General features: G+C 38.7%; 2 protein-coding genes across 11 annotated transcripts in view; both read left to right on the top strand.

Moving 5' to 3' along the window:
* Positions 1 to 3,168, top strand: part of NCK1 (NCK adaptor protein 1) — an 82,660-nt gene extending 79,492 nt beyond the window's left edge. For all 6 annotated transcript variants that reach the window (XM_082690956.1, XM_082690953.1, XM_082690952.1 and 3 more), the window contains one exon: positions 2,231 to 3,168. In XM_082690956.1, the coding sequence (XP_082547082.1) occupies positions 2,231 to 2,425 (195 nt within the window). In that variant the 3' untranslated portion in view covers positions 2,426 to 3,168. The remainder of the gene's footprint in view (positions 1 to 2,230) is intronic.
* A 996-nt stretch (positions 3,169 to 4,164) lies between these two features.
* The window catches only part of IL20RB (interleukin 20 receptor subunit beta), a 50,776-nt gene continuing 38,176 nt past the window's right edge, over positions 4,165 to 16,764 (top strand). For 2 of the 5 annotated variants that reach the window (XM_082691034.1, XM_082691031.1), the window contains exon 1: positions 4,165 to 6,577. In XM_082691034.1, the coding sequence (XP_082547160.1) occupies positions 6,526 to 6,577 (52 nt within the window). In that variant the 5' untranslated portion in view covers positions 4,165 to 6,525. Of the gene's footprint in view, positions 6,578 to 13,748; positions 14,278 to 16,764 lie in introns of those variants that run through there. The other 3 variants (XM_082691035.1, XM_082691032.1, XM_082691033.1) reach the window with 3 other exon arrangements.

Raw genomic sequence — 16,764 nt, 5'->3', positions numbered from 1 at the left:
TGAAATATCTTCTGTCACGTTAAACTGAAAAATGAAGAAAACTGAACCAACTCTTCATTCAGAATAAAACAACATAGTGAACTAAACTGGGAAAATACTTTTTTTTTTCTTTTTTTGAGAGAGAGAATGGAGAATGACCATGAATAGGAGGAAGGGCAGAGGTGGGGGGGAGAGAATCTCAAGCAGGCTTCACACCCAATGCAGAGCCTGATACGGGGGGGTTTATCTCATGACCCTGAGATCATGACCTGAGGTGAAATCACAAGTCAGACTCTTAAGTGATTGAGCCACCCAGGCACACCTGGGAAAGCATTTCTTAAATTGCATATTGGATGTGCTATCATCCTTAATAAAGGAAATCCCTAAATGTAAAAAAAAAAAAAAACACTAAGATTTAACTTTCTTCTATAAATTGGTTGTTTGGAATTTGGAAACCCTTTAATTATTTACCTCAAAAACCTATTTTAACTCACTGTATTTGAAATGCATTTGCAATAAAAAATACCTTTTCCGAAACTAATAAAACAGTAATAAGTATAAAATCATAAAAATGGAATAATAGTTATGTGGGCTCTTTTGGTTACTGTTTAGGATATTAGAATTTGATGATACTCATTTCCCTTTAAAATGGTCTTTATTTTTCCTTTTAAAAGGATACCACTGGTTTTCCACTTTTCAAATCATTAGTATTGGTTTTGTTTCTGTGTATTTAGTTGTACAAAAGTGAATTTGTGATTGTGCAAAAGGTTGAAAGAAGAAAACCTATCTGGGGTGTGTGTGTGTGTTTATAAGAGGGGAGGAAGAAAGGAGAGAAGGAGAAATCGAGGTTAATTGAACTGCTTGATATGAAGTTCAGGAAACAGGGCCTGTACATTACCCCTAAGGAAGAGCAGGATCAATGATAGGGAAGAGTGGTGGGATTTGTTTTCTGTTTGATATCTGTCTTGGCCCTGCTTTCCAGGACAAGTAGTGGGCAAGTAGGGTTAGAAAGTGAGTGACCCTAGCGCAGGTGGTAAGAATAACCCTAGATATAGGATGTTTCCAAGAAGCTCACTGTTTGAAACTTTGTTAGTAACTATATAAAAGGAGACTTTTAGTCTGTTCAGAAAACTGTTAGGTTAAAATAAAACAAAAAACCTAAGAAAGTAAACTTGATTACAGAACACTATATTTTCTTGTGGTGGATAATTGAGCATAGATATTAGCCAAAATACACCATTACTTTTAGCAGTAGAATTTTTAAAGGTCTCAAACAGGTGTATTTTGTTTGAATTGAGTAATGTTTTTTATTTTTTTAAATTTTTTTAATTTTTTTTAAAGATTTATTTATTTATTTGACAGAGAGAGATCACAAGTAGGCAGAGAGGCAGGCAGAGAGAGGGAGAGAGAGAGGAGGAAGCAGGCTCCCCGCTGAGCTGAGAGCCCGATGCGGGACTCGATCCCAGGACCCCAAGATCACGACCTGAGCCGAAGGCAGCGGCTCAACCCACTGAACCACCCAGGCACCCGAGTAATATTTTTTAAACATTCAAATTTATTACCAGTATTTAGATACTGGGAAATATATTATAAAAAATCAGATGACAGACTTCCTTTTAAAATTGGAAGGCCTGCCAGCATTGCCCATATTTCTTCAAGGCAACAATCACAGCTAAGTGGCCACCTCCTTTAGATTGGCCATGCACTGTTCCTTCTGTGTAGCCAGCCTGTCACTTGTTTATGTGTCTTTTTACCCTTGCAGGCATTTGAGTTTATGACCTCTCATTAGTGTCTGTCACCTTGGAGAATTCAGAACATTATCTCAGCTAGTCTTTAAGATAGCTACTGTTAGCTCACATTAGCTCATGTTTTCTCGTGTGTTTCTGCAGTTGTCTGGCAGGAGAGAAGATAGGTGTTGTGCTTCAGCTGTTAAACTTTAAACTAAGGGATTTGCCGTGAGTGTTAGAGCATACTATTTAAGAGACTTTGGAGTCTGACTGCTTGAGTTTGAATTCTGGCTCTCTTGGAAACTAGATGGATGATTTTGAGCAACTTAGCTTTTCTTGGCCTCGATTTTCTCACCTCTAAAAAGGGGTTGGTTGGAGGTGTAAAGGAGATAATCTGTGTAAATAATTTAGCACAGTACCTAGTACTTAGCTAAAATTTAAGCACTTATTATTAGTAGTCTAATATAAAAATGCTAACAGATGTCTTTCAAAATGTTTACCCTACATGTTTTTTTCTCTTTTAGCCAAATGATTTCTCTGTATCGCTAAAAGCACAAGGGAAGAACAAGCATTTCAAAGTCCAGCTAAAAGAGACTGTCTACTGCATTGGGCAGCGTAAATTCAGCACCATGGAAGAACTTGTAGAACATTACAAAAAGGCACCAATTTTTACAAGTGAACAAGGAGAAAAACTGTATCTTATTAAGCATTTGTCATGATAATGCTGATCAGAAGTGACTGCTACACAGCTGTAATTCGTCATGTAATTGAAGACTGAGAAAATGTCAGTCCAATCATGATTGATTGGAAATCACTTTCTGACCCTACATGAGAATTGACTATAGTACATAAGTATTTTTATTATAACTCAGCCCATACACATATACTACATATGCAAAACATCTGCACAAAGTAGTTCCTTATCCTGGGTCTTCTGTTTTATTGTTTTCTTTGCTCTTTTTCTCTTTGCTTCTAATATTAAGGTTTTATATTTTGAAGAAATGATGCAGATCAAAAGTCTTTACATGGAAGAATTTATTGGTTTATTTTCTTTATTTCCTTGTAAGGGTACCATATTAGCCACTTCTGCAATGGTTTCTCTTCATATAAAATTATTATATCAGTATATGGCATATGCTAAAATAAATTTCTTGGACAGTGTTTTTTTCTGTGACTAAATAGCAATAATAAATGGAAAATTAGAAATTTTTTCAGGTATTTGTTGCAAGCCATTGTAAATATCAAGTATGTTATATCTGCCATTTTTAAAAATTTATTCGTGGTCTTCATTGTAAAGCAAAACAAATGGGACATACATTTGAAAATGTATCTTGTACACTTCTAATTTACACCTGTTGGAAACAAAAATCTCTAAATTTCTAGGATTTTTGTGGGGGTGTTTCTTATCTGGTTATTCAAGAAAATAAAGCAGTCTCTGAGATATTTAGCTTTTCAGACTACAGATGGATGCTCTAGTGCTCTATATCATTTTCTTCCCCTAGTGTTATTTTACCAAAGCTCTTGTATTGGGGTATGTTATATCTGTGTCAGTGTGGAAAAAGCTGTGGTCAAATGTTGGGGAAATAGGAGGCAATGAGATACTTGGCTTCCCTCCCACCTCTACACATCAGTAATTATCAGGCAGTAGTATTTCTACTATTTTCATTTCCTCCTGTCAGCTTTGAGTTTTGTTGACTGAGACACAAAAATTGATTATACCTGAGGGAAAGATACGATGTGCCAAATGATTAGACGGAGTTATTTTTAAAATCTTACTTTTGAAAGGTTTCTGTTACGTTTTTGTTTACCAAGCAGAAGTTTGGGTATAAGAGGCTATTAAGGAGTATTGAATCTACTTCTGCAGGTCACAGAAGAAAACTGTATTTTGTGAGCTCCCCTCCCCCCACATCATTAATTCTGGAATTTAAATTTAAGCAAAGTAACCTTCAATATTTTAATTAAAATACTTAATAAAACCATAGAACTTAGTAGGAAATAATATGGTATTTAAAAAATTTCCCCAATGCTAAGGAAATGAATGTTTCTGTTCTTTAATATACTCTAGACAGGTATTTAAAACATGAAAATTATTGATGTAAAAATTGAAGTCTAATTCCTGAAGTTTTTTTTTTTTTTTTTTAATTATGAATTTTTTTTTTATTCTTCAAATCTTAAAATCATTTAAAGTCTTTACATTACCACTGGGTGGCAGCCCTGGCTTCTCCCACTAAGCAACAGGGTCAGCAAATATAATTAAGGCATTGAAGTATAATTTTTCATTTTCATTATATCCTCATCTTTGTCAATCTCCCTTTGTTTATTGAATGATTATTAGTAGATAAGTACAATAGAAATAAGTTGTGTGCCTCCCTTTTTTGCTATAAGATCACTTGAGACTGTAAGTTGAAGAAAATTTCAGTGTTAAAATATTAGGTAGTAAACATCTTATTTAAACATTTGATGATGCCTTTTCTCCATTTTTTTTTTTTTGTTAAAGATTTTATTTATTTGACAGAGAGCGAGAGAGATTACAAGTAGGCAGAGCAGCAGGCAGAGAGAGAAGGGGAAAAAGGCTCCCTGCTGAGCAGAGAGCCCGATGTGGGGCTCGATCCCAGACCCTGGGATCATGACCTGAGCTGGAGGCAGAAGCTTAACCCACTGAGCCACACAGGTGCCCCCATTTTTGTTTTTTTCCCCCAGTATTACTTTTAAAAAAAATTAATCTTTGTATCACAGGCATGAACTATATAGTAAACCCCACTGAGGATTAAGGATTTTGAGAAAGCAGCTAGGAATGGAGTAGCATTGGAAGTAGACTACACATTTCTGTGCTATAATTAGATTTATAATAACTAGAGAGTTTCCAGATAGCCCACTTAACCATTTTAAAAAGCACTGCATTTACTTGTCTTCTACAAGGCAGAAGAGTTGGGCCATCTGATTGTTCAACAAAATAAAGCTTGAACAGCATGCAGGAGTTGAGGCAGGCAAACCAGGCTGTAGAACTCTTCCATTTGTTAAATCAGAGAAGAGAAAATGTATTACACACAGATATAAAAGGTATCATCACTCATCTTTTCTTTTTCTGTTGCCACATTTTTCTTCTTTCAGGTGTCCTGTAGTTTCTCATGTCCTTTAGTCCCTCTCATCCATGCACAGCTGGGCTGCAAAATGCCAGGTAGTTGATGAGCCAGTAATACCTATTGTGTGCTCTTATTATACTGGGATGAAAATCTCACTGGCACCTATGGAATTTGGTACTTAAACATCAAATTTTTAAAAGTCTTAAACCAGCCCTTACCTCAATAACTTTTTTATAAATGTAAACTTTACTTGAAGCAATTTTCTTAAGAGCTAGAACAACTTTAGCATCTACGTAGCTAGTGAGTAGCAGGACTTGTATTAGAAACCAGGTCTCCTTATTCCCAGCCTGGTACACACTGCCATCTCTGTGCTTGTTTTAGACTTCAGAGTTCTGGGGATAGCCTGGGTGGCCCAGCTGAGTGTCCAGCTCTTGATTTCAGCTCAGGTCATGCGCTCAGGGTCATGCACTTGAACCCTGCATTGGGCTATGCACTCAGCGGGGATTCTGCTTGGGATTCTCTCCCTCTTGCACTCTCATTTTCTCCCTTTCTCTCACTGTCTAAAATAAGTCTTCACATTAAAACAAACAGACTAAGAGTTCTGGGAAGAGTGGATTTACAGAAATTTTCTTCCATATGTGAGAAGACACTTAGCCATCAATTTAAACACCGAAAACACACAGAACCCAGCCCAACACACTTGTGTAAATAACTTCTCCAAAATCTTGGAAGAGGTTATTTGAGAACTGAAGTTTAGTAATGAAAGGCTGTTGTTGCAGTATCTATCAATTGGTCATAGGTCCTTAGGATTCATTTGAATATGTATGAACACATTTACATCACAGTAACAGATACCTAGCACAATTAAAGACCATGTCATGTATATATCACTAAAAACAGGAAAGCTAACTAATCCATTGCTATTGCTGGCAGATGGGCAACTTGGGTTGGTAGAAAAAGGCCATCCTTATAGGTGCAGGGCACATAAATTATCTTCAACTTCAAGCTCTCATTTTGTCTTCTAATCCAGAAATTACAAAGACACACGGGAACTACTGTCAGTGTAGATAATTCTGTGAGAATTAGGAAAAGGCACCTCTTAACCTCCATACCCTGCCCCTCTCCCACATCTTGGGATTTTAAAAATAGAACTACAGTAAAGCCCACATAGTACAAAAGTAATTGTTCATATTTAAAAATTGGGGAATTTCACAAAATATTTAGAGTTTTGATTTCCCCTGAATAATAAGCTGACAGTACTGGAGTTGAATTCCCACAAGGTGACTATTGGATGGAACCTAATATAAATGGTTTCCTTACGTTACTAATGTACATGGTTAAAAAGAAGAATTGTAAAAGTATCTTTTCCAACCCTTATCTCCCAGTTCACATCTCCAAATGCAGTTGTAGTTAATTCCTATCTTATAATGTGGATGTTTTGGTTTAGAATCTGGAAACTTATTTTTCAGAAACAGCTCAGATGCAATGTCCAAATCAACAAATTAGGAATGTAGCATTACAGCATGATTTAACCTTTCCACTTTAATATTTTGCTCCAAGAAAAGGGGGCCCTTTGTATTCTTGTGTATATAGATACATATACAGAGATAGATCTTTTTTAACTGTTTCCAAGTGGCTTCACAGTTACAATCACTTTTTCCTTAAAGGATATTGATAAAAGAGAGATGACATCTTCATTTTATGTTCCGAACAGCATCCAGTGGACTTTCTAAAAAATGCAACCTTACTGCTGGGGAAAACCATTATTTGATTCTACTGTGAAGAAAGGTAGGAAGCTTCTCCCCTCTGATAAGCTGGTTCTGTTGGTTTAGCAAGTTTATATGACTCAGCTCTGTCATCTAAACACGTGTCGACCAGCATACTGTTCATACTCCACACCCTAATTTCTTGCTGTTACATGATCTAAACAAAGTGACCAAGGAACTGAAATGTATTTTTCTAGTTACCATGGACATGTTTATTGATCAGAAAGTATACAGTTTGCCGAGACGTTTTTAATGAGTAGAACCTAAATTGAATGTTGTGAGGTTTTAAAGAATAGGAGTTTCAATCAGCCATGTTCATAGAGGTAAATTTTTTAAACCAAAATGTCTTTAAGATTATGTTTGTTGGCCAGAGCACGTTTAATTATCAAATATTTCAGAATTGGCCTGTTGCTCATAGTGGCTTAGCACAAACATTTATCTACTGGTCTACATTTATCTACTGTTTTGCTCAAATTACTTTTTAAGCTGTTGTTAAGGCTAGGTTAAAGCTAGGCTCAGTATTTTGGAATAATGTAAATTTCATTTGTAGTTATAACTGCAGAAGACAAAGAATAGTCAACTTCCTTTTTTCCATGTTTTGTGGTACCTTTCAGAAAAGTAATGACTTTCAAACAGGAAAACAAACATAAATAGACATCTAAGGTAAAATCCCTCGTTGCTTTAAATAAATTTCTGGGCTGATTCTAAGAAAATTTCTATCTGAGACTATGTAGAAAAGTTGCAGATGGCCTTTGGGTAATTATGGAGACAGTTGGGTTCCAAAATGAGACTGAACTCTTGTCTGTTTTAGAACTATTATTGAATTGATTTTCTTGGGCTCTTACTGAAAGAAATATGTAATCCCTGAATAAGCGTGTTGTTTCTAGGAGCATGTAATGCCAAAGTTTACTTGTTTTGATATGTTTTCTAAAGGGGGATGGTACAGAAAAGAAACACTGATTTCCTCAGGGCAAATGCTAATCACTTGGTGCCAAGATGAAAAGAATAGTATTTGAACTGTTATATCTATATGTATGATTATGTGTCAGTGTTTAGCTTTTGGAGATATTTATCCATCATCCAGCCATGAAGTCAACTCACCTCAACTCACTTCACAGGTGTCAGAGTTTTGAGCTAGCAATATGATACTGAAGAAAATAGACATAGCTGTCATAAAATTTATATTGGTAGTGATGAGATGCCTAACGGTGAAGTGCTCTAAAGAAAGAACAGAGCAGGAGGTTGAGGAGGTTGAGTGAGAAGTGGGGTGTTAATTAATATAGGGTGATCAAAGGATGCTTCTAATTTTAAAAAATTGACCTTTGAGCTTATTGTGTACTCCACTTAATAGAATCAGTGATGACTGACCAGGATTAAACTAGTGGTTGAGTGAAAATACAGCAGCCATAGCCATTTAAAAATTATACTACAATTTTCACTATTACAGAACATTGTTTCTGGTTTCCAGGTTTTTTAATTGAAAAAAATGGTATTTATGTATAGAACTCTTAACTCAAAGGGCTTTTCTGAATAAAGCTTGATTCTCCATCTTAAGAGGAGTTGTTGGGGGATGTCACATTGAAAAAAAAAAAAAGCAGGAAGAACTGTTTGATCACACCTAAAGGAAAAAATTGAGGTTAAGGAGAATTAAATTCCTGGTGCTCTGCATTGGTGGTCAGACAATAAACTAGGAAGGAAATTGAAAAGTATAAAATATATTGAAAGGAGGTGAAAAAGGGCTATGAGAACCCTGAAAACTAGAGCTTGAAAGTTATATAGTTATATCTGGAGCAGACTCCATGGAAGCAGGAGTTAGAAGAGTAAGACAAGGGGAATACCCTGTGTTTTTTCCAAAAAGAAAGGAGGAAAAAAGGGAGGGAGGAAAGAAAAATTGAGACTGGATTATAACTATCAGATGTGCTAAAAACTCAGGACATAGATATTTAGGAATCTGGGTAAAGGAAAGGGAATTCTGTGCTAAGTAGGGCAAGAATGGTTATTGGAATGGAGTAATTGACCACGTAGTCCATGCCAAGGTACCAGGACCTATCCTGCGCTTACACAACCCTAAGAGTGGTAGCCTCAAATTTTGCGCCCTACTGCCCCACCCACCCTTGGTTCAATTCTAGTCCCAGCACTACAGAACTCAGAGAGCTTAGGAATCTCTTCTTCGATCATCAATTTCCTTATCCCTCCCCACTGTCTCTTTACCTTTCCCTAAAAGCCTTTTCTCTCCTTGCTTTTTCTTCCATAATTAAATATCAAATACTTAAGTGGCAAATAATATAATAGGAAAAAAAATTCCTATTTCTAGACTGTACTTGCTTATAGTAGGAAATAGGTCCATACTTCAGCAATTCGTCTTCAGACATAAATGATCCTTCAACTCCGGAGAGCAGTAGAAATTAACCTGAAAAGTGCAGGAAACATGTTAGAGAATAGTTTGGTTTGGGCATGTTGCCTTAAAGAGACCCCAACTAGCTAACAAGAAGGTATAGAAGTACCTCAAAGTCAGAAGAAGGCATAGATCAGAGGGGGGAAGTCAAGGCAAAAGTAGGTGAGGCACAGCTGTCCAGAAGCTCTCAATGGCAGGCCCAAGCAGGGGTGATGGACTAAGTTCCTTGAGTCATGAACCAGTCCTGACAGGGACTATTGTTCAAAAGCTGTGGCAGGCAGGTGGCATTATCCCCCAGTGTCCCTTGAGGTGTGGTGTGACAGACTGTCCTTGCGGTGGCTTGTGAAAGCTCAGTAATACTGCCTTATCAACATGGCAGCGGGGCATCTTGCCAGGAACCCATGCCCAAGTAGAGCTAACTACCTTAACCCAAGTTCTGTTGAACAACTCTCCTGCTTCCCCCACAGCATAAGTAAATAAGTTGTTTCCTCATTCTCTGTTTACATACCTTATCCTTTCCATCCTCAGTGTATATTCCCTTCAACTTTGCAGTCCTTGAGCTTGGCTCATGCTACTGGCCCAGTTGGAATGCTCAACTGAATGTGTCTCTCCTACCCAGATCTAATTGGTAGATCCTTAGGATTCCATATTGAGGTTTGTCTATTTCCTAAAACCTTTGCTAATCTCCAGGATCACTCACCCCACTATGCTCCTCAGACACATTGTGGTACAGTTAGGTGAGTGAAAAGACTTGGAGTTAGGCAAACCTCGGTTGAAATTCCTGTCTCCATCCCGGACTAGCTCTGTGATGTATAGTAAATAAATTTCTCTGATCCCTATGTCCTCATCTGAAAAGTTGGAAATCAGTTCTTACCTTGTAAGTCTGTTATATAATACATGGAAATCTTTATGGAAAGACTTTAGGGACAATTCTTGGCATGTAGTAGATACCCAGTATGCATTGACTTTGACTGTTAGCTTTTTTTTTTTTTTTTTAACATTTTTTATTTTTTGAGAGAGAGACAGTGAAAGAGAGGGTGAACCAGGGGAAGGTCAGCGGGAGAAGCAGACTCCCCGTGGAGCAGGGAGCCCGATGTGGGACTCGATCCCAGGACTCCAGGATCATGACCTGAGCTGAAGGCAGTTGCTTAACCAACTGAGCCACCCAGGTGCCCCGACTGTTAGCTTTTAACACATGGAAACTGTGGGCAGAAATGGACTTAGGATAGAGGAATTTGGAAGCCAGGACTGGGAAAATAAGTGTCAAAGCTGGTATGTATGAAGCACTCCCAAGTTGGCATGTGTCCAGACCCAAGGGCAGAGGGGGGCAGGATCAGAAGCAAGGAGAGCAGTGAGAGACTATGTACAAGCATCTGGTGACCAGAAGTCAGGGCACAGATGTGGCCACTGACTCAGTACTGGGATCATGGAAAACATGCACCAAGTGCTCTTGAACATGATGTAGTAAAAAAATACACAATTAATATTAACACTTATTTTGCCAGATACCACTGTAAGTATACCATCCCATTTAGTCCTCACAACAGCCCTATGAATTAGGATGGTCTCCCAATTTACAGGTAAAGACAATAAAACAGACTATTTAAATGACTTGCCTAAAAAATTCAGCTAGTAAGTGGCAGAGCCCAGATGCCAACCCAGACAGTTGTTTCCAGAGCCACCTTTAAACTACCCTCTGATAGAGATCTTCAACTGGAAGCCTTTCTTTGCTGGTCCAGGGGCCAGACCATAAGATGGGGAGCCTGCAAAGGACCAGCCAAAGTGAATAATCCCCAATGGATTTATTGGTTGGTTTGTTTTTTAAAAGATTTTGTTTTTAAGTGATCTCTACACCTCACAAAACTCAAACCTATAACCCTGAGATCAAGAGTTGCATGCTCCACTGACTGAGCAAGCCAGGGGCTTCTGTATTTATTGTTAACATTATGAATATAGCGGGCGCCTGGGTGGCTCAGTGGGTTAAGCCACTGCCTTCGGCTCAGGTCATGATCTCAGGGTCCTGGGATCGAGTCCCGCATCGGGCTCTCTGCTCAGCAGGGAGCCTGCTTCCTCCTCTCTCTCTCTCTCTGCCTCTCTGCCTACTTGTGATTTCTTTCTGTCAAATAAATAAATAAAATCATTTTAAAAAAATATGAATATAGCAAATGGTTAATACAACATTTGTGAAAACTATTGTATTCCTGGAACTGGGCTAATTGTGCTTTGTCAGTATTCTTTAATCCCACAACTATTATGTAAGACATTACCTATTTTGTAAATGAAAAAAATAAGGAGTTGCTTATTTTTGCTTAAATAAGGAGTTGCTTAAAAAAATGGAGTTGCTTTCTTCCCATTCATATCAAAGGAGTACTACTTTTCCTATCCACTCCTCAACCTACAACTATCGATCTGATGAGCCAAGCTCTCCACTGAAACCCCATTACTGAGATTTAACAGATGGCCTTCCAGGTGCTAAATTCAGATGGCCTTCCAGGTGCTAATTTGTGATCAACTTAGTGACTCTTCTGCACTCCTTGATGACTTCCCCCATCCTTCATCATTTCCAGGACCACAGTTTGCCAGGGCTACCTCTCTGGCCTATTTTTCTCCCTGTATCTCCATTTCTTCTTTCTTGTGCTGGTCCTTATAGATAGGTCTTCTCCAGGAGCCTGTCCACATGTCTCCTTTATTTACACAATCTCATTGCATGCTCTCACCCATTTCCTGATCTCTGCTACCACTGGAATGCTGAGGGTAAGGGAAATGGTGCCATGCCCTTGACACCCACAGATTTGGGACAAAGATCATTAACATACTAGAGACTGCTGCTGCCCATAAAAGCATGTCAAATTGAAGTGTATGAAGGTGAACACATGGAACCTTCTGTACCACCCCCAACCCTGCCTAGTCAAACCTCACCTCTTCCTCCTCCTTTCCATTATTTTGATTAAGGACCTGCCATCCACCCAGTTATTCATGCCTAGACCTGAAAGTCTTGTTTTCTTCCTCCACCCTGCTAATCCATTCTGTATAATAGAGCTATCAGTTCTGCCTCTTTCATCTTTTGAATTTAGTCACTTCTCTCTACAGACCTGGGAAAATCTAGTGGGAGCCAACACTGTCTCTCACCTCACTGACTGACACAGTTTATTCATTGCCCTCCTGCCTCCAGTTTTGTCCCTTCCACTGTTTTCTCCACTCCAGTCATAAACTTTTTAAAGCTCCAATGCAGGGAATAACATGATGAGATTTGAGCTTTTAACCCTCATTGCTCTCAGGATAAACTCTAACCTCCTCAACAAAGCATTCAGAGCTGTCTGGAATCTTGGATCTATGAGCCTCGTTCCTTGCCACCCAGTCTTCCTCTCCTATATTCCCTTGTGGATATTTCTGTCACTTTATCTTCAATATTGATTTATGACTATTTCCATATCTGTCTTCTCCACTAGTTGAAAAGTTCTTGGATTAGGGCAGGGACTATTGAATTCCCAGATTCTAGGGTACAGTAGGCCCTTGGTGAATATTTGTTGAATGCATAAAAAATAGGTGATTAACTTTCCCAAAGGTTATAATGCAAATAAGTTCTGAAAGTGGAACCAAAATCTGTGGCACTCTAAAACCCATATTGGCCCACTAATGCATCCCACTAATGCTTACATCAAACAGTAACAAAAAGATATACAGCACCCAAAAGAATTGAAAACAGGGTCTTGAAATGATGTTTGTATACTCATGTTCATAGCAGCTTTATGCACAATAGCTAAGAAATGGAAGCAACTCAAATGTCCATTGATGGATGAATGAAGGATAAGCAAAATGTGTTATGTACATACAATGGAATATTATTTAGCTTTAGAAAGGAAGGAAACTCTATACTATACTACAATATGGATGAATCCTGAGGACATTATGAGTGAAATAAGTCATAGACAAGTAATTGCAGGATTCCATTTATATGAGATAGTGTAGTCAGAATCATAAAGGCAGAGAGTACAATGGTGGCTATCAGGGGCTAAGGGGACGGAGAAATGGGGAGTAACTGTTTAACTGGTATAGAGTTTCAGTTTTATAAGATGAAAAGATTTATAGGGATGGATGGTGGTGATGGTTGCATAACAATTTGAATATATTAATACCACTGAACTGTACACTTAAAAATGGTTAAGAAGGAACTCAGAAAGACAAATAGCATATGATTTCACTATGGGTGGAATTTAAGAAACAAAACAGATAAACATAGGGGAAGGGAAGGAAATATATAATACAATGACAACAGAGAGGGAGGCAAACCATAAGAGACTCAATTCCAGGAAACAAACTGAGGGTTGCTGGAGGGGGCATGGGTGGGGGCATGGGGTAACTGGGTGATGGGGATTAAGGAAGGCACTTGAAGTCATGAGCACTTGGTGTTATATTCAACTAACGAATCACTAAATTCTACTCTGAAACTAATACAGTATATGTTAATTAAATTGAATTTAAATAAAATGATTTTTAAATTGTTAAGAAGGTCAACTTTATGTTATGTATATTTACAAAAAAAAAAAAAAACCTTCAAAAAAAGTCCCCAAACAAAGATGTCCTGCAAGGAGTCTTGGTCCCATTTTTCTCCTCCATCTTGCTGATTCCCACTCTCTCTGCTCCAAGGTAACCAATCTTGTTAGTTTCTGTATCTCCTTCCAGGTTTTCTTTTTGCAAATATAAGCAAATATAAAGCTATATTCTTCACCTCTGACTTCTTAAAAGATATTAAAAAAAAATTTTTTTTTAACAACTTCACCTTTTCTGGAGTATGTAGCAAAAGGAGCTAGTAAGTACCCAGCTTGAATGAACTCACAAGATGGAGACTTGGAAGACAATAGCTATTTGAGGAGAGGGTAAAGTAATCTTGCTTGCTCACCACGAGTGAAGCCTTTAGGGACAGCCAGAGTCCTCCAGTACAGAGCTTTAGGTATCTCTCCTAGGCAGATTCTCAAGCTCCTCAGAGTTACCTTTTCTCGGGAACTCTTCTAGGCCACTCCCTCTGATGCAATATCTGGGTTTGGACAGAAAGGAGGGAACTGCACAGCCCGCCCCTTCTGAGCTGACTGGGCTGACTCCTCTTTCTAGAACAATTCAGTCTTCACGGCAATTCAAACCTCAGCTCCAACACCTGCATTCTGAAGCCAGGATGGCTGAGATGGACAGAATGCTTCATTCTGGAAGGAAACAATATTCCAGGTCAAGCTGAATCTGCCAAACACAGACCCTCTCTGTGGTTTTAGAAGAAGTCTTGACAAATCTTATCATGTGGTTTTTCTACGCCTTGATTCCTTGTTTACTCGTAGGTAAGTATGAATTAGAATATAGCCAGTAGCTTGGGATTCAAATATAGGTTAAGAAGGTGAAAAATACTTTAGCAGAGTTTGGAGTTGCAATATATATATAGAACATATTGTGTCTGTTTTTAAAAAAGTTTCTCAAATCTTAAACCTTCATCCCCATTCACAAAGCAACAGCCTGCATTCTGTTTGGAAATCTCTTTCCTAATGATCACAGAACAATTTGGAAAGATAAAGTATCAAAGCAGATAGATTAGCAGAGCTCCATGCATTTTATTATTAATCTCATCTGGGACACGTGGGTTGCTCTGTTGGTTAAGCGCCTGCCTTCGGCTCCGGTCATGATCCCAGGGTACAGGGATCGAGTCCTGCATCAGACTCCTTGCTCAGTGGGGGAGCCTGCTTCTCCTGCTTCTCCTGCTTCTCCCTCTGCCTGCTACTCCCCTACTTGTGCTCTCTCTCTGTCTCTCTGACAAATAAATAAAACCTTCAAAAAAATTTGTCTCATCTGGTTTTAAAAGGCAAAACATGGTTATCTGGGTCTTTCTGTGTGTGCCTTGGGATGTTAACTGTAAAGACAGGGTAAAGTAAAATAAAGATTCTAACAATATATACATGAATAAAAAGGCTTAATTTGCAACCTTAATATTGGGTATAAGACCTATAAAAATTGAATTTCTCCTGGTCACTGCAGAAAAAGTAGCAGCTAGGTACTCCATAGCATCTTAAAATAATTGGTTTGGGGCATTTTCTCTACCAGTAAGATTACATAATTTTCTCTGCTCCACTCCTGGCTGCTTGTACCTACATGCTTTGTTGTTCCAAAATTGAAGCTCCTTAGTCTTTGCTGTTTCTTCATGCCAAAACACATTTAAGGGAAATTTAAAACTTTAATACTCTGAGGTACTGGGCACTTTGCAGTGTTGGTGGGAGCCCTGAGTTCTTTCTGTCTTTCCTTCCTTCCTTCCTTCCTTTCTTCCTTCCTTCCTTCCTTCCTTCCTTCCCTCTCTCCCTCCCTCCCTCCCTCCCTTGCTTTCCTTCTCTCCCCTCTTCCTTCCTTCCTTCCTCTGAGAACTAATTGTTTTAGTTTAAATCAGGCAACAAATTATTCTAAAGCGATTTGCAGATGTTTAGAATTGGCTTTTTAACATCAAATTTATAGTGTCTCTTCCTAGCTCAAAAACCTTCACAACTCCCAATTGCTCAGTGCATGAATGCTCAGGGCATTCAGATCCACTGTTTGTTTCATGATCCTGCATATTCAGGCCTCAACTCTGTTCCCCATTTTTCTTTGACAACGGTATGAACCACGGGTAGCTGCTGTCTTTACCTATAATACCCTCATTTCCTCCTCCCAGCTTTTATGATCGTTATTTCCTACCAGAAGCACTCTGTTCCTTTCCTCAACTCAAGCCCATACTCCCCTTGTCATTCCTTCTACCTTTAGACTCTTCCCAGACTTCTCTCTCCTTTGACCCTTGACCGCACATACTCTGCTTCAGTGGGTTACTTCTGTTTCCTGTGCTGGCCTGAGGAAAGGGCCTGGACATCTTTTCTGGTGTCCTCACAGCTCTTAGCATAGGCTAATCATGTTGGTTATTTGGTTAGTTAGCTGACTGATTAGTTGGTGAAACAAGTTGCCAGAAAAACAAGCCCCCACTAAGCCAGAGGGAAAAGATGAGGAGGCCAAATGAGAAGGGGAAGGCTCAGCAATTTTTTCCAAATTCTTTTTCCTTCACTAAGGTATTGTTGACATTTAACATTGTATTACTTCCAGATATACACCATAATGATTTGGTATTTGTATTTATTGCAGAATGATTAACATCCATCATGGTTATGTATGATGATGGTTAACATCCATCATCATACATAGTTATGTAACCGAACCAATGCGAGTTGGCTCCTTGATGAGTCAGAAACTGCAAGTTAATTTGTTGCACAAGGAAAACTTCTATTTGCAACAAATAAGGAGATGACAAATGGCTTCCAAAGCGGTAACTCCCCCAGGGTGGATGGGTTCCTTTTGTTTAGAGTTAGAATGAATATTTTAGATAGGAAAACCCTGTCATGGTATGTAGAGGGGGACATAACTTTGCACATGTGCTGTAAGGAAACATGCCTAGGCACACATTGTACATTATGTAAATGAGACTTGTGCTTCTCCTTTACCATGAGGTAAAGGTAATTGCTGGTCATTCCACAGGTCACTCCATGGTCCATCTGCATAGGCCTTAGCCTAGGTTTAGCTCAAGCAGTCTGAGTCATCTGGGATAGTAGGAGGTGGTGCCAGGGCCATCGCCATCCCCTGGGGGTAGGTTTGGGTTTCATTTGCCTGAGTTAAGAGGTAAGCCAAAAAGAAGAGCTTAAGGAAAAATATAGAACAAAGGTTAGTGAGTACAAGCAGGTGGGCAGTGAAGGTCAGGTCTTGGAGTCTAGTTGGTGAGTTACACATTTTTTTTTTCTTGTGATGCAATACAGTGCTATTTAAAT

The sequence above is a fragment of the Mustela nivalis genome, assembly GCF_964662115.1.
Source record: "Mustela nivalis genome assembly, chromosome: 1".
Classification (NCBI taxonomy): Eukaryota; Metazoa; Chordata; class Mammalia; order Carnivora; family Mustelidae; genus Mustela; species Mustela nivalis.
The sequence above is the reverse complement of the archived record's forward strand: the minus strand, read 5'-3'. Positions and strand labels throughout refer to the sequence as shown.